Source organism: Colobus angolensis, unplaced genomic scaffold, assembly GCF_000951035.1.
Source record: "Colobus angolensis palliatus isolate OR3802 unplaced genomic scaffold, Cang.pa_1.0 Scaffold374, whole genome shotgun sequence".
In the NCBI taxonomy this organism is placed as follows: Eukaryota; Metazoa; Chordata; class Mammalia; order Primates; family Cercopithecidae; genus Colobus; species Colobus angolensis.
In genome coordinates this window covers 2,760,080-2,778,904 of record NW_012117088.1, presented here as the reverse complement: position 1 = coordinate 2,778,904, position 18,825 = coordinate 2,760,080, and the positions used below count along the sequence as shown (strand labels likewise).

Genomic DNA, 18,825 nt, shown 5'->3' with positions numbered 1-18,825 from the left:
CTAATTAAAAGATGGTTGCTTTTTACCTCCTTCTTTGTGTATCTATTGATTACTGATACAGAAGTACTGGTTTACATTATCTTCTTCTAAAGAATGTAGTTTTGTTCTTACAGGGAGATAGCAGGCCATCTAGATTCCATCAAGACCTGGCATTCGACTTTGTTAGACTGGGTTTATTTCAGTTTTGCCCTTGATTTTAGGCACTGCCTTTACTCCTAAGGCATGGTGTGTATTCCTTGGGCATGATCTTTCTGGGGTTTCAGGTGCATGCCAGGAGTATTCATACACTCCACCTCTGGTTGGGCTAAAACTTCAGAAGCCAGCTCTGAAGCTAAGAATCTGTTCAGTTCTCAGTTTACGATTCATTTCCACTCCTAGGTCTTCCAGAGAAATTGCATGCCTAGTCTAAGAGTGGCCAGGACCGCAGGGATATTTTTATGCAAAAATTTTAGACTCCCTTTCTGTAGCTCTATACCACTGGTGCTGTGCTTCCCACATCCCAAAGTTACAGCCCTAAACTTTGATCTCTGCCAACACAACCGACATACTCTGCTGGGCTCTTTTCCCGATTGTGGGGCTCACTTCATGCACTTTTCTTCTCTCAAGGATGATAGCCCTGTACTGGTCACTGCTCAGAGCCTATGAACAATTGTTTTAAATATTTTGCCCAGCTTTTTGTTGTTTACTATAAGAACTAATCCTGACACTGGCTGTTCCATCATAACTATAACTAGAACTCTGCCAAACAACAAGTTTTGAGATGTACTATTATTGCCATTCCATTTAAAATATTTTCTGTTATAATTCTTCTTTGATGCAACTCATTTGGAAGCGTTTCTTAATTTCCATCATTTCAATATTTTTCTTGTTATTGTTTTGTTATCTAATTCTTACATACTAGCAATAAAGACTGAGGACATGGTAGGAAGAAAACCAATTATTTAAAGTTTGTTGAAACTTGTTTCATATGTCCAGTAAACAGTCAATTTCCATAGACATTTGTGTGTACCTGAAAAGAATGTAAACAACTATATGCAATGTTTTGTATATTCTATCAAGACTGTCAATCACTCAAATCTGTGTACTTTTTGATTCTTTTTCTCCGCCTGACCTATCCAGTACTAAAAAGAGTGTTATGGTACTACGCACAAAACCGCCACAAATTCTCTGTCACTCTTCCCATCAACAGGTGGAGTTTATTTCTTAGTCTTTGAATTTGACTGGCCTTGTGAATTATACCTGCTAACGGAAGGTGGCAGAAGCATGGTTTTTGAGTTTAGTCTTGGCCATTTTGGCTTTGCAGCTTCTGTGCTCTCTTTCTTGAATGCTTCTGGCATTTGAACAAACCTAGGCCAGCATCCTGGAGGATAAAAGAGCTCGGGGGTACCACTTGAAGCACACTATGTAACCAAAACAGGAAAGAGCCATTCCTCTCAGTGGAGCCTTGCTGCAATTGCCAACCCACAGACTGTGAGCAAATAAACAACTGTTTTAGTCCGGTGAGTTTTGGGGTGGTTATGCAGGAACAGATAGCTGTTACACCTAGGTATATGATAATCTCACATTGTAACTGCAGACTGTCCTATTCTTTCTTGCAGTCTGTCAATTGTTATTTTTTTTAAGGTTACAGTATTAGGTAGATACATATCCAGGATTGATCTTTCATCATTTTGTAGATCACCATGACATATCATTACTTTTTACATAGTCAATGTTTTTTAAGACATACCCTCATATTTACACTTTCTTTTCTCTTCATTGACACTCCCTGGCCATTTCTTTCAGTTTTTATTCTGGAAATGTCTTTGGTCTTGTCCTTCAAAGACCCCTCAACTGGGTTAACAAGCATTTTCTTTCAGCATGTTGAAAAAAGTCAACTGACAGCCTTTTAAACAAACTCAGTATTTAAACAAACAAACTTGTAATGTTGCTACCGAAAATTAAGCAATTATTCTCACTGTCCCTCTTTTGAAAGCTAGTATTTTTTCCTGCGGCTGCTTAAAAGATCTCTTTCTTTGTTTTTGGTGTTCAGATAATTCACTATAATTTGCCCACAATGATTTGTATTTATTCTGCTTGGGGTTTACTGGGCTTCTTGAAATGGGTTGTTATCTGTAATCATTTCTGGGAAATTCTCAAGTATTAACTCTTAAATACTGTCTCTCTTCCATTCTGTCTTCTCCTTCTGAAACTCCAAGTAGGTAAGTGTTATACATCATTTTGCCCTTCATTGCTCTTAGCAACTTGTATTTTTTATTTACTTTTTCTGTGTTGAAGTCTAGATAATTTCTGCAGGTCTCTTACATTTAACCAATTTCTTTGCTGACATGCTATAAAATGTCAAAACTGATTTTTTAAAAAAATATCAATTATACTTAATTTTTACATATTTTCTTTTGTTCTTTATCAAATCTGTCATTCTCTTATATTTAACCAATTTTTTCACTGACATGCTATAAAATCTCAAAACTAATTCTTTAAAATATCAATTATACTTAGATTAATATTTACATTTTCTTTAGTTCTTTATCAAATTCATCATTATATTCCTTCTTACAATTTCTTCTCATATTTTAAAGTTTCCCTTTTATTTCTTTAAGCATATTAACACATTATTCTATATTTACACAAATAATTACAACCACTGTTGGGGGTCTATTTCTGCTGCCTGTTGTTTTTGCTAGTTCTTGCTCATGGTATCTTGTTTCCTTGTGAGTTTTAAGAATTTGACTATGATAATGCTGCTTGATAACCTTGGAAATTATCCTAAAATGCCATTCACATAATTTCCGAGTGGCTGGGAATATGATAAATGCCACCTAGATTACTCTTTCATTTTATAGACAGGGAAACCAAGGCCTACAAGTCATACAACTACTACAGCGTAGAAATGAGGCTGAACTCAGGCTCCTAGTGCCCTAGTTCAATGCTCTGTCCATTATATAGGCTGCCTTCTATAAAATCCAGGTCTCATTGTTAATACTTTGCCCATAGCACTAAAATATTCTTTTTGCTCAAGTTAGATCTGCAAATGATTTTGTGCAAATTATTCGACTATTTGAAGGTATACTACCAGTTTCTACAAAAATATGCACAATCAAAATAAGTAAAAATCTCATTTACTTGTTCTGAACTTTCTTTGTTTGTTTTATTTTCTTCATCCTCTTCTTCCTCTGGTTCCACTGGTGCAGGAGTCAGTGATGCCACAAAATGCCACAGAATATCATGGAGAGAAGTGGTTTGGATGACATTACACAGAAGCCAGTTGAAAGCCTGAAGAAATGATGGTTAAATGAGTTCAAGAATAAAATACATGAATTAAAAAGTACTCAGAAATAAAGTACCTCCATGGATTAAGGCTTCAAAGAAAGATACTAGAAAATCTTTTTTAATTAAAAAAAGTAATACCTTATAGTTTTACTATTTGTTTTACTTTTTAAGAGACAGTGTCTTGCTCTGTCACCCAGGTTGGAGTACAGTGGGGTGATCAGGGCTCACTGCAGCCTCAAGCACCCAGGCACAAATGATCCTCCCACCTCAGCCTCCCAAGTAGCTGGGACTATAGGTGCGCACCACCACACCCAGCTGATTTTAAAACTTTTTTTGTAGAAATGAGGTCTCACGATGTTGCCCAGGCTGGTCTCAAACTCTTGGCGCTCAAGTGATCCTCCCTCCTTGGCCTCCCAAAGTGTTAGGATTACAATCATGGGATACTATGCTTGGCTCCTTGAAAATCTGACCTTTATTTCACTGAAAGCACACGGAACTTGAAACAGTTAATAATTTGGGGTTTTAATTAAAAAAAATAGGAAAAATAATTTCTAAAATACAATACCAAAACACTTTTTCAAACCACTTTTTATTTTGAAAATTCTTTTTAATATTAATTTATTCAAGCACATTTTTTCCAACTTGCATCTGGATGAACACAAAGCGTATGTCAAGCTCTATGCAAGCAACCATTTACTTAAATATATTCATATAATTCCCATCCATGAAGTGGTAAGTTATTTATCACATTTGATAAAAATAGATTTACTCTATACAGGCCTGTAATATACAGTAATCCTATTATTTCTAGAGGCCAAAGGCCCAGAGAAGTTATTACTGGTTCACTTATAACTCAAAAGCCCTACTCCTTATCTTCTTTCCATGATTACTCTGTCATTTCATTCTAATAAAATGACATTTTGAGTGTATAAAAGCTTTTAAAAAAGATAATCTCAAGATTCAAATAATAAAGCAATACAGAAATAAATTTCTTTAGAGTGCTGAAATATGAAATTCTAAATTCATTTATATTCATAAAATTTAGTCTAATTTTTATATGAACACTTGATATTTTTAATTGGCTAATGCCTTTTAATTTCACACAATTTCTGTTGGTAAAAAAGTGGCATCATTAAATAGAATCATCACATGATTTGTATGATCAAGGAATCAGTAATTTCATTAATGTCTTCATACCTCCATAGCAAAAACTCGACAAGCAGATTTTCTTAGGGCCTGTTTCATTGCTATTTCAAGACCTTCTAGATCATGATGTTGTATAACAAAAGCTAAAACTGGCCACTGGAAATTTCGTTCTCCTTTAGAAAGAGAGCTGTGGGCTGAGATTAGCCGAGAAAGCTCAGGAGACGGATGTCTCAAAAGGGAAGAACCAACTTCTATTAAAGAAAAAGAAAATTATTAATTTTCATAGGCAGTGCATATATATTTAAGATAATATCTAGCATATTCACTTTAGAGCCTTTGTTATTGGTTTTTTGCACATGACACAAATCATAACAATTTCAACTTTTACTGAGGAAGAAACCAAGGTTCAGAAAGATTAAATATGTTACTCTCTGAAAGTCATATAGCCATCAAGTTGTAGAGGTGGGTTTTGAATCCAGAGCTGAATCTAAAGTTCACATTTTCTAAAACACTCTAAAAGCTAAGTGATTTATATTCTAAATGAAATCTACATCTCATCTGCATTACTTTCTAAAAGATGGCTTTGTAAGAAACACTTCTCAATAGGAAGTCAAAAATATTTGTTGAATGAACCTATAAATTGCTGGGCAATTTTCAATAATGTTTTTCTTAAAAGTCTTCAATAAGATACTTAATCATCTGACTATCATTTTTAGGCCAAATCTTCATTTTAGCAAGTGATCGCTCTGACAATTTATCACTATATTATCCTGTTCTTCTTGGGTTTCTTTAATTATTCTTGAGGTAGAATCCCCACCCCAATTTGGGGCTGTTGATACCAACTGGTCCAGATCATGTAACTCTTCTTCTTCTTCTTCTTTTTTTTTTTTTTTTAACTGATTAAGGGCTATTTATATCCCCAAAATTTTATTATCTACTTAGAATGATGGCAGCTGCAAGAGTTATAAGCTTCTATTGGGGTGGTGAGATAATTGTGAATGTGTACATCACTGGAACTCCCAGTCCACAAGTTTAGTGGAAGGGATAATGGCTGTAACATTTGGCTTAGATACCTAACAAGTAAGATTGTAAAGGTCAACTTATTCTTGAACAATCACTGAATGATCTCCAGATTTCCCTTCAACTGAGATGCAAAACTTAGAGATGCAGATTTATAGCTGTGTCACACAGAGGGGATGTCAATCACACGTTAGAAATTATCCCATGCCTTTTCCTTCAAAAATCAAATTTTAAAAATTATATGCAAATAAAACCATTTTCTTTTTCATTTGTAGTAGTCAGATCACTCAATATTCTTTTTTATCCTCATACTTACCAGTGTCTCCACTGTTAACTCTTCTTCTAGGAATGGCTTTAACTCGTGCAGGTAAAATGGAGTGTTGTTTATCATACTCGGAAGCAACAACTGAGTATGATCTTTGGAAGACAGTTCTCTTTGCAAGATCAGTATCAGTTATGGGACTGGTTTCTAAACTGTAGATGGAACAGTACAACAGATACAAACTCAGAAGAGCTAAATGAAATGTAACTATACTTATAATGATGCAAAATATGTGACTCAAGATTTCATGTGGAGAAACAAAATCAAAGCCAAATTGACAATCTCTCTTTGAATCATAATTCGATCTTTTCAAAAGCAGTAACATTTGGACCGATTTCAGCATTGTACCTTAAAACTTGTGGTTTTCTTAAATCTACTTTGCATTTTAAATGAAAAAGAAGAAAGGCTTCCAAGCTCCTTTTAGAATCAAAAGCACTGGGGTGGAATTCATGTGTTATAATATTCAGGAAAAATAGGCAGATACAATCGTACGTGCACCAAATAGAAAACGGATATGTACACATGAAAACCTAATAAAATAGGAAGCAAATTTTGGTTCCAAAGTTTTCTTTTGTTGTCTTCAGTGTTCTGTGAGGTTTCTCACTCTTGGGAAATATTGCCCAAAGCCCTTGGAGGATGGCTGCATCAAGGTGTCATGAGAGGTAACAAACTGATTTTTGGCACCAGTGCTGTATTTATACTCTATGAAAGAACTTAATGATTCAGGCTTAAGTAAACTAACAGCTTTTCTATTTATTCAAGCAACATTTAAAAATACTTAAAAAGTTATTAAGAGAGCTATATAATTTCCTTTATTGACACATTTTATAAAAAAAAAAAACCCTTCTCTTTCTTATTTCTCTAAAACAAATTTAGAAACTATTCTTTTCGTGAGCTCCTTTTTCTGTCACCTCAATTCAAATTGGAATATTTTTGCTCACCTTTGGTTCTGGAGTTTTTTCCATCATTCAAGCCAGGTTTGAAATCCTGTGTCCCTTGGTAAAATTGTCTATTTTCCAACAGATGGCTAACTGCCTGGGTGTTTTCTTTACTCACCACTTCTCTAAGCTTATGTACATTCTTGTTTGAATAGACTATAAACATTGTACGTAACTGATTGGCAGTAAATGTCCCTGGGTGTTAGTATAGGTTGTTTGGTTCTAGAATGACTAGAAGACAGGTAAACATTAGCTTAATTCACTTTACATATGGTGTTACTATAAAGTACAGCCATTTGCTCTGTTTTCAGAGGAAGTTTTCTACTAACTTAAAGAAAACATTACACAAATTTAAAAAGTGACTTTATTTTTTTTTTACAAAAAAATAATAATACTTGTGAAAGAATTCAAGCAACACAAGAAAATCCAAAGAAGAAAGCAAAGATGACATCTTTAATTGAATGGCTACCCTGGGACAGGTAATTCCTTGTTATGGAGGCTGTCTTGCCTCCTGTAGGATGGTTAGCAATATCCCTGGCCTCAAATCACTAGGATGCCCACTCAACCAGCCCAGTTGTGACAAACAAAGTTATTTCCAAACATTGCCAGATGTTAACAGGGAGGCAAATAGCGCCCCTAGTTGAGAACCACTGGGGGCGCTAAATGATGAATTCATTTATCCATCAATTTTTTTTTTTTTAAACAGACGGAGTCTTGCTCTGTCACCTAGGCTGAAGTGCAGCGACACAATCATAGCTCACTGTAACCTCAAAATCCTAGGCTCAAGTCATCCTCTTGCCTCAGCCTCCTGAATTTTGATCCTAAGGGGTAATAATAACCCAATGAGAATCATACTTGTCAGACTAGCGTCAAAATGGTTTCTGACTCTTTTAAACAGTGTATCTCCTTTAGAAATACTTTATTACTTTTAAAGATATAAAAGGTTGCACTGCACTCTGGAGAAAATGTCAAGAGCAGCTTCAAAGAAATTCTGACGAGTAATCCACGCAGTTGGGGAGGGGAGAAGTTGTATGTATTTTTAACAAAAAAAACCCCTCATTTGGATATATATGTTCTATTGTGATTAAAGTATTTATTATATTAGTTTATAATTACAGCTGTATAGTAGTAACACAGTGGCATGCTCTTAATAAGCACATTCTCTTTTCATTCAGCAAATATCTTCCTTTCCAATGATACCATGTTCACAGTTATTCATGCCTGAAATCTTCATGTCATCTTAAACTTACCTTTTTCATTATCCAGTTAGTCAACAAGTCACACTTATTTTTCCTACAAAATATATCTCTTTAATCCATATGTCAGTTTCTCAATTGTCACTGTGAGACTACCTTTGCATTTTTATCACATCATTCCTCCTCTAAAAAAGTTTCAGTGGTACTCTATCTTTTTTTTTCTCAAGCTGGAGTTCAGTGGTATGATCTTAGCTCACTGTAACCTCTGTCTCCCAGGTTCAAGCAATTCTCCTGCCTCAGCCTCCTGAGTAGCTGGGATTACAGGTGTGTGTCACCACACTTGGCTAATCTTTTGTATTTTTAGTAGAGACAGGGTTTCACCATGTTGGTCAGGCTGGTCTCGAACTGCTGACCTCAGGTGATCTAACCTGCCTTGGCCTCCCAAAGTGCTGGGATTACAGTTGTGAGCCACAACGCCTGGCCTCTATTTTCTTGTGTATTATATTATTATAACACGTTTCTATTCAGCTTTTCAAGAAGCTCTTTACTCTGATACTACCATACCTAAGTTAGGAGGCACTGTAAACAACAAGTAGAAACAACTAGAAACAACAACGAGAAAAGGACTCTTTTCTAGTTCAAAGTCTTTCTTCCACCAAACACTAGCTATTCAACAAACAGGAGAGAATTAAAATACCTTGGTGGCATAGACTTCATATTGCTCTCTGGCTCTTCAAATACGTTAGGACTTGCATCAGGAGTTACTGATATATATGGGGCAGGTACAGATGTTGAACGTAGGTATCTCATTTCATCCTGGAATAGGTTGTCATCTTGATAGCCCACAAAATTTTCATGATGATGCCTGCATTAAATCAAACCCAATAACTTAACGTATGATGGCAATACAGATCCTCTCCATTTTTATTCTCCTTCATAACAGGAAAAGCAGCACAAGTAAATCACAGTTAAAAGTAAAGTATTAAAATAATTGTAGATGTAGGTCGGTGAACATAAAAGTCTGATAATGTTATTCATCAACATTTCAGGTACCACAAACATTTAGAATCCAAAAGTGAACTAAGTTTCTTTCCTTTTGAGAACTTTTCCATCTTCCAGTGTTTTGGTGAATGATCCCACCAACCATCCAGGTGCTTAAGCTAAAATATTTCCAGTGTTGTAGTAGGCTTAGCCCTCTACCATCATCATCTTTCAAGCCCATGATATTAGGTTTCCTCTCAGAGCCATTCTCTCTTCTCATTCCCTATCACCACTGCCTTGGTTCATGCTTATTATTTCTTGCACAGACCACTGAAGTACAGGCAGTTACTTTTTTGGGTAGGAACATATATAACATCATATTTGAAAAATATTAGATATATGAAATTTTCTGTGGTTCAGGGTGGAGGGGGTGCCCATTCCCCAGAGAGCTAAGAAGAAAAAAAGTCTGTAATTATGCTGTGTGAGCTTTTTTCACATGTTTTACAATTTGATTCTTTCCTTTTCAAAATGAATAAATAGTTGCTAGCCTAAGTCCACTGAGTGCTATGATTCACACTAAAGATCTACTGTATTTGGCATACCTGATGATTTCCACCTCCATCTCAAATGTATTTAGTCTCACATTTTCATTTTTGTTGCTTATTCATTTTATTGTAATAGTAAGCACAAAATTTTAAAAACCACGCAACTCTGCTACACAAAGAGGACAATTTTCAAAATGGAACTGTTGGTTGGCAAGCTATGTCAGCAGGCAATATCTAGGTATCTTCATTTGTCAGCTGATGAAAAAAATCTGATTTTGGTATATGAAAGGCTCTTTTGAAGTGTCAGTGCATGATGTATGAAAGTATAGGCTGCACCATTCAGGTCCAATATATGAAAATAGAATACTAACAGGTTTCTCACTATCTCTAGTAATGCACTTTTATCTAGTCTCCACATTAGCTTCCACATTCTACAGTGATCTTTTAATTGCAAACCAATTCATGTATTTCTCTGTTTAAAATTCTTCCACTGTTTCCTCTGCTCATGGGATAAAATGCAATCTTAACCTGGGTTACAGGGCCCGACATTACTTGGGTGAACCAATCATTTTGAACGGACTTTCACACATTTCCTCCAGTAGTCAGTCCTTTAACAACCCGCGATTCCTCAAATGTGTAATGAGATTTCATTTGTGTCTTTACTCACCTGGGTTATTCTTCCAGGCGTCGCTTTCTTCCTATCACTTGCCTGACAGGTTTCTATTTATCCTTTAAGACTCCACTAAAGGGTCAGACCCTCTGGGAAGCCTTTTCTGATTTCCTTGGGAAGATTCAGATACTCTACTCTCCATCTTTTATGCTGTAATAGCATCCTACATACATACTTCTATTGTAGCACTCCTCACATGGCATTTCAAATGTTTCACTGACATGTCTGACTTGACATCACAGTATGAGTACATAGAAGCCAGGATTTTGTTATATTCATTCATTCATTCATTCATTAAGGGCCTAGTACAAGGCTGGTAGGTGCCCAGTTAGTATTCATTTAAATGCTAACAGAATGAATAATTTATGAAATAAAAGACTGCTAAGGAAACACCACCTTTCTTTCTACTTCAGCATTTCGCACTAACAGACGGAAGTCAGCCTACCAAAGAGTAAAAGATAGCTATAGTCTTATTTTCTAAGACATGTTTTGTATTAATAACAATGCAAACTGATGAAGCATTTTTATAGTTTTTTAAATACCTACTACCATAAAGTCATTATGTTAGTCAAGGCAACTCAAAAAATAAATGCCTGGAAGTTTCTTTAGAGTACACAATATCTAATAGAGTATAGGTCAAATACTGAACTACCCTAGATATCAATAAACAATCACTGTTAATCCAAAGGTGATTAAAAAACAACAACAAAATTTTATTACCTAGCTAATGTCTGAAGGTAGAGACAAGGCATTTTCACAGGAAGATCCTCAGAAATGCCTTCTTTCACGCTGGGCAACTGAGATTGGAATGGCTTTGCAGGATGGTAACACAGAATGCTCGGTTCAGCTGCACTGCTCAGGGACAGCAGGAAGAGTGCATTGGCTTTAATCACCTGGTGAGCTTCCATGGTGGGCAAGGCACGAGGGGTCTTGACTTGCATTGGTTTTCTCCTAGATTGTTTGACCTGGCAAAGAAAAAAATCAAAGTAATCTTTTCTGACTTATATTAAAATCTTTAGTTTCTTAAGCTAAGTATTTTGAGTTTCCAATAAAAATTATTAAACACTTGTAAAGCTATTTTAAAATACTAAGGTTATAAAAAACAACATTCACTTTATATTCATTCTGGGCTGACTATTTTGTATTAAACACAAACCATACTTCCTTTCTTTCTTCAGAAAAATTTAACACCTAACTAGTTAAATCTAAATATAATTCATTTTTTTAAAAAGTAAATCATCTCAGTGTGTGTATTCAGTGAAATTTTTTAGTTAGGTCAGCCACTAGAGTGAATAAGGAAAAGAGAGAGTAGATATGGAATAGGAAAACAAAGGAGCCAAAAAAACAGGTAGCAGAGGTTATCTAGTGTTATTCCAATATACAGTTAATATCCAATATATAGTTAATTTTTAAAATTAAAAGCAGCTGATTTAGTACAAATATTAAATTTGTATATGATTTCCATTGTAAAAGCTGATCTTTTATATCAACTATGTGGAATTATCTGATGTAATAAGATCATAAAAACGTATTTTTATAAAGTGTATCCATATCATTAAAACTATAGCTCCGAATGGAATAAAATACCTTTTCCCTTGCAGCAGCCTGTTTTTCACGGAGGTATTTTTCTCTACAGCGATCACATACCAGATACCAAGTGCTTCCTCCTATGCCACCATCACCACAGTTACCAGCCCATCCTCCACAAAAATGCCCAATGCTATTGTAACCTTGTCCACCAGCATATCGGCCACAACCTTGAAACAATACCAAAAATAAATATTTAACACTTCAAGTGTCCTTAATAGTTTGATCCTTATTACTCATAGATTAATGACAGATTTACCTTCTCAAAGAAAGCAAAATACTGAAATAGATATCTGATTTTTCAGGCTATTAACTGTATCAGAAAAATAGCTTACTTGATCAAAAAGCAATCAATTAAACGGTGCTCCAAATATGAGAGATACTTAGTTTCTATTCAGGCAGATTAAAAGAGAGATAGACTATAGGTACATTTAGATATACTTAATTATGTCAATAAAATTAGACAAAACGAGTATAAAAGTTCTATAACAATGATATATTTTCAGAAGTCACAGAAAACATTTGAGGTATAATATGTAGACAAAGAAAAAAATTACAAATACAAATTTGTATTAGGTAAATTTGGAATATTAGTCAATGTTACAGAAATCAATACATTTACTGAAAATGCAGTCTTCTGATAAAACAATATCACTTCCATAGGAAAAAGCCTATAGAAATCAATATAATCTAATTTAATTTGCAATTCTGAACAGGAAAATAGTAAATCAAAGGAGATGCCCTGTGTGTATAGGCACGCCATTGTTTCTGTTGTGTGAGAAAGACTCATTAATGGCACACCCTTTGGGTAACACATAAAATTTTTTAAAACATGCTACATGAAAGTAAAATAGCACTAAATGACCTGGTCATCATAATATTAGAATTTCTTTACCTGTTTTTCGCAAAACCCTGTACCGATAATGTACTTGAAGATACTATAAATTCCCTATCCTTTGCCAAAATTCATATAACAGCTCAAATGAAGTGATCCGGTTCAGTAAAGAAAAAAGTACTTATACATACATTCGACAGTATCATTTACCTGGGTGAGCTTGTCTCATGTGATAGGTCACTGGGTACGGATGTGACTCTCCACACAGTTCACAGATGGTATCTTTCTCTGGTCCTCCTACTGCCAGCTGGGCCATCTCTCCAAACAAATTACCCCTGGGCCTCACTTCTGCCTTTTCTTTTTTCTTTTTTTCCTTTTTGGCCTTCTTATTCTCTTTCTCACACTCTTTCTTTTTAAGAACTGCACAGGAACCAGGACTTGGAAAAATCATATTCTGGGAAGCAGCTTTGATAGTAGCCAAAGAGATGTCTTCCCAAAAAGCCACTAAATGTTGTAAAGTTAAGGGAAGAGGAGATTTAGACTTCATTGTGTGATGCATGGACATTTCAAAAGTGGTCTCAGTTTTCCCATCCTCGCATTTTTCATGCAGAGGTGGTTCCTTAAGCATAGACAATACCTTGTTTTTGTTGATGCTACCCATCTTAGATATATCTGGTCCATGGGGTGCAATATTAAACATATTCAGTGCAGATGATATTTCCAATGAATGTCTATTTTTTAACTTGGTTTCTTTTTCCTCTGTAGGCTGTTGGCTATTTAAACTACTCCTTATAGGAGCATGTTCTTTGGAAAGTTCAGGATGAAACTTGAGGAAAGAAGAACAAGCCATTGCATCATGTACTATGCCTTCATGCCAGAGGAAGGAAGCAAACACAGCTCTGGCACATTCGGCCACAGAAGGAGACATGGCTTGCTTGGCTGGCTCTAAAGGCTTGGATCCATCTCCTTTGAAAAGAAAACTCGATTTTTCTTTTTTGGGCCTGGTGTGTCTATTAGCACATTTTCGACTTATTTTGGGGGATGCTCTCATTTCCTGTTCATCTTTCAGTGGTGCTTTTCCAATGCTAAAATGAACTTTATTTGAACCTTCATCCACACTCTTAAATTCACTGCTGTCGTCGCAGGTGCTGTCTGTTAGACTATTTGTTTTTAAAGTACTTGAGGTGCAGACTTCGACCACCTCACTGTGGAGGTTTTCCTGTACCACATGGGGAGAGGGAGCTCTATTTTCAGATCCTGGGGAATCTGTAGAATCCTTTGGTACTGATTTTGGTTTTGGTGACGTTGACCGTCCCCTCAAAGGTTCTGTGAGGGGCATTTTCTTCTTGCGGAGGGTATCTGGATCAAGTGTGTAAGAGTCTGATTTGGAACGTTCCCGAGGAGGATCAAGTTTTGTCTTAACAGGAGCAGTACTTTTTTGAGGTAGATTTTTATCTTGTGGTGAGGAGGAGCGTGGAGAACTAGCACCCGACGGGCTAGACCTATTGGCTGGGAGAGTCTTTGGCTTAGGAGATGACAACCGAGAACCTGGTCCTGGGGATTCAGCTCTGGAGCTAGAAGGCATCCTCCCATCAGATTTCAATGTCTGCAAGGTGTTATGGTTGGGGGACAATGACCTACTATGGGAATCTGACCTCAACTTTGCAGCATCAGATTTTAAGATGAGGGATTCACTAGCAGATAAACTGTCTGTGCCCCTTGGCTTCTTCTGATCAGCAGTAGTCCGGCTCATATGTCCATCAGGTTTAAGTGATCTGCTGTGTTTAGAGGACAGCTCTGATTTTCCTGATGTAGAAGCTGGTCTAGAAGATGTTGAGATGTTTCCTCGATCACCTGTATGGTCCATTTTATAGTGAAACTTATTAATAAAATTATAATTTAGTGATGATTTAGCCACTAAACACGGAAATAAAAAACATAGCTACAAAATTCTTACTGTTTGTCACACATACTAAAACACTTGAAGAATTCTGGGGGAAATATTTCCAATAAAATTTCTACACATCATTACACAACCATTACCACCAAAAACTATTTTCATGGATGCAAAACAGGCTGAACAAACTCAGTGTGAACTATCAGTGATATCTCAACCTCTGCCCTAGTGCAATAACTAGTTAGAATTTAAATTCAGTGAGAGACTAGAAAGAGATAGAAATGAATTTTTTTGGGAATAAGAAATTATTTAATGTTAAAACTTGTATTTTAAATGTGAAGTAGCGTTAAATTTCCATCAGAGTGATACGTCGCATCCTTAGGGCAATGGTACGGGTTTTGTTGAATTAGAGAAATGAATTTGTGCATAGACACAATTATAATTTTTAAGTGTATGCATAAATACAATTAGGCTAATAAAGAGTTGCCTAAGAGGCACTCTGTTTTATGATCAGATTAGACTAGTTTATAATGAGCACATGAATGCCCTAAAGCTATTATTTAATTACTTATAAACAGGTTACACTCCAAAAATTCAGTAAGCTTAGCTGCTTAGAATTCAGAGTCTGTGTCCCCTTGGAAACCACAGAAATGGTGGATCCTCAGAATGAGTAGTAGAAGTCTGAACTGTGGACCCTCAAAACAAGGAGTCAGGAGAATGACAGAAAAACAGGATGAAAAGAAGAATTACCTCCCTTTTCTAAAGCAAACCATTAGATATTTCTGCAGGGACATTAGTTGTTTTTAGCACCCTGGCTTCATTTAGTGTCTCTCCTTCATTTTATTTTATGCTTTTCTTTGAGGCATTAGAGCCAGGCTGTCTGTGACCCAAGTAAATGGTACAAACTACAACATCACCTTTCCTCCTTAAAAGAAAAACTTCCACTCTTAGTGCAAGTGATACCAGTTAGTTGTTAGGAGAAAAGCAATCTGACTGAGGGGTTTCAATGGTATAAGAAACTTAAAATCCATAAACCTATCTGGAAGTAATCATATTTTTTCAAAGAGAGTTCCTAGGAAATTAAGGTGGATTTGTTAACTGGTTCTAATGGCAGGTTATTATTATTATTTTTTTTAAAGAAAAAACGACGTGAACAAATTCAGATGATGTAGAAAAATGTTTTTTACGCTTGTGTGCATGTGTTAGGTGTGTATAGTCACGCTCTAGTTCTCTATGGCTCAGGACAGTAGTGCTGGAGAATCTGCCCCCATTTTTGTCAAGGGCAGGTATTTTTGTCTGTTACTCTTCACTTATGTAATACTATGAATGAGTCCAGGAATACAGTAGGTACTCAATAAATATTTGTTGAATGAGTAATATATTCCAATTTTCTTGATTTGTTTTTTCTTCTGCTACTCCCAAGTATTCAGCTTCTCTAGAGGTCTACTTTTTAGAATTAAGGCTCCCAAGGCCACAGGACAGAGGTGACAGTAGTTACTGATGTGTGAGGGTTACATGCTTCACCTCATGCTAAGTAATTACATGGTGAAATAATAGAGTATGGCAAGTACTTTAGATAGGGCACACTGATGAACTAAATGTTTAATTGCAAAATGCCAATATTTAGGATAAATTTTCCTGTTCTTTGGATGAATAAAAGTAACTAAAACATAATGCTTTTTAGTTTCTTGAAAAGCTTCATTATTCAATCATGAACCTCCTTTATGATATTATGTGCTCTCTTTTATAAACAGAATATTAACAGATGGGGCTAAATTTTGAAAAAAGGGTTAAAAAATCCCAATTTAGAATTCTAACTATCAATGCTGTCTTGGGAGAGCACAGATAAACAGAGGTGATCTACAAATAAGTACCCTCAAACTGTTGAAAAGTAGTTTAAAATATTGCTGCCCACCTAATCTTACTGACCTAGTAACAGTATATGGCAAATTTGGTAAACAAATTATATTTAATAGATTAAACATCAGTAGTCACGGCCATTAATTTTGAGTATGTGATGTTTGGAGTATTTGTTTTTTGTTATTAATCTGACAGTTGGAGACATGTTTATCACCTTTATCATCACATTTATTTCAGGAACTGAACCACACATAATGGGAATCTAGACAAACAATTAGTAAGTCTTTTATATTTGGTATCCTTTTTTTCCAAAAAATCCGTCTGTGAACCGAAAGAGGTTTTCTCTCTAATTTACAAAAAAGGACAACTTGTGTAGGATTTCTAACAAATGGGAAGGGTTTGTGACAAAGATTACCTACTCCCTGTGTCAGATGCGTCCCAGTGGCTGACCTGCACAACAGCTGCAAGCAAAGGAATGGTGAAAACCTGCTGATGCTACCTCTATTCTAGGAATGCACGCACTTAACGATGGTAGGTATTTACTCATCATGAAAACAACCTCTTTGGTTGCCTGAAAAATGGAATCTGCCAAATATCAGGAACACCACGTGTCATATGTGAGCAAAAAAGTTTATTACATAGTGTTAGAAAGAATAGGCATTTGTATATCTTATTATATCTCTAATAGTGGTGAATATTTTCTTAAGATCTGTAAGTGGTGACAGCTAAATACCTGTTGAAGTTTAAGCACATAAATAACGGCAGAAATGTTTCTTTCTCTGATGTGTTTCTCAAATGATAACTAAATCTTCTTGAAAAATTTATTTTTCCAGAATATATTTTATATATAAAAAAAACTATGCTTGTTAAGTGGGGTAAGCCCAAGTGCTAATTTATGTTTATCTTCTTCATTTGTGTTTCAAATGTTTTGCAGCATATTATTACTAAAATTATTATGTTGTGGCTGCTCAAAATATCAACAAATATAAACAAATAGTTTGCTAAAAATCTTCAGACTATACATAAAACTTTCACATTCATCTCCTAATTTATTTAATGACTGTATTTTTAAATTTCAGTGATAATAGGCAAACATTTTTCTAACTTAAAAGGAATCCTGAAGAAATAATGACAGGATAGAAACTTAGGGCAAGCAAATTAAATGTTACTAAACATGTTAAATGGTAAGTATTCATTCACTTACCCACATATTTTTTCATGCCAAAATCATAAATTATCAGGATCATACTATATCATAATACTATATGCATATATCACATGGCATGATATATAGTATATATCAGGTTACATGATACTATATGCTATTACACACAATACTGTATACTATATAGCACAGGTTGTACAATAGTATTTATTCTATTTTTATATGTCCTATTTATACGTTTATACTGTCAATTGTATAATGAGAAACATATAGCTATTTTATCTATTTCTAAGAAAAAAAGAAAATCAGTAATTAGTTGAGAAACTCACACAATAAGTTAGGCATTGTTGTAAAAGTTCTTTTTGATAAAATTTTCTTTAAATACAAGATTTTAAAATATTTACAAGATTTAAATTTAATTAAATAATACTTTAAGACAAAATATTTAAGTAGGCATCTGCAGGGCTTTAAAAGACCAAAATCATATTTCTAAATTGTCTGAAATTTTGTAAGTTGTCAATAGTTTAAACATTTCTAAGCTTAAAATGTTAAAACTTAGTTACTAGGAAAACAATATTAGAAAAATTTATGCCAAACAGGACAGGTAGGTTGACATATAGATATAAACAAACACACGAGTCCTAATAACTAATTTAAACTTAAAAACTTTAAGTTCATTATCAGTGTTTCACACAAAAAACTAAAATAGTAAAGTGATTTTTATATTACATAACAAGTTTAAGACTAAAAAATGTGCTTTATGCCTTGCACATATATCATCTTTTTCTGATAAAAATGGTTTAAAAAATTCCCCCCATTAGGTAATTCTTTCTTTCTATATACCTGTTTTAATTTTAAAGATCTCATAAAGTTTTAAAATTAAATAAGAGTAATGTTTAACCTATAGATGTAATAAACATGCATAGTTATTATGATAATCTATATTATAATACTGAATAGGAGCATCGTAAATTACTCAAACATATACAAATTTAAATAAAATGATAAACTTTAATTAAAAAAAATGGAATGACATGAACATGACTGAGATGAACGGAAACATCTTTAATGACACTCCCTATGTTCATTAAGAATGGCCCATCCATGAATGCATGTATACCCACCCTTCAGTTTGTGAGACAGAGATGAGAGAGCAGAGGCAGGCCCAGCTACACCATAATTTTTGTAAATGCGCTCACGAGAAGCAAGGTTGCAAGATGGAGATTCTACAGTGGAAAACATTGGCAAAGAAGCAGCACAGATTCAATGGAAAAAAAATTTAGCAGAGAACACAAGCAAAAACAAAGCATTTCAAATGGCATGCAAGTATCAACTGTTATTTTAAATAGTTTATATTCTGCTAAATTTTTCAACAAGCTTACATTTCTCTAAA

At 34.8% G+C, this 18,825-nt stretch overlaps 1 protein-coding gene across 1 annotated transcript in view; it reads right to left on the bottom strand.

Moving 5' to 3' along the window:
- Positions 1 to 18,825, bottom strand: part of MYCBP2 (MYC binding protein 2, E3 ubiquitin protein ligase) — a 282,186-nt gene that overhangs the window by 40,716 nt on the left and 222,645 nt on the right. Inside the window, exons 56-62 of the mRNA XM_011953854.1 lie at positions 12,721 to 14,364; positions 11,676 to 11,845; positions 10,809 to 11,053; positions 8,590 to 8,757; positions 5,753 to 5,910; positions 4,468 to 4,667; positions 3,124 to 3,273 (exon numbers count right to left, since the gene is read on the bottom strand). Coding sequence (XP_011809244.1) covers positions 3,124 to 3,273; positions 4,468 to 4,667; positions 5,753 to 5,910; positions 8,590 to 8,757; positions 10,809 to 11,053; positions 11,676 to 11,845; positions 12,721 to 14,364 — 2,735 coding nt within the window. The remainder of the gene's footprint in view (positions 1 to 3,123; positions 3,274 to 4,467; positions 4,668 to 5,752; positions 5,911 to 8,589; positions 8,758 to 10,808; positions 11,054 to 11,675; positions 11,846 to 12,720; positions 14,365 to 18,825) is intronic.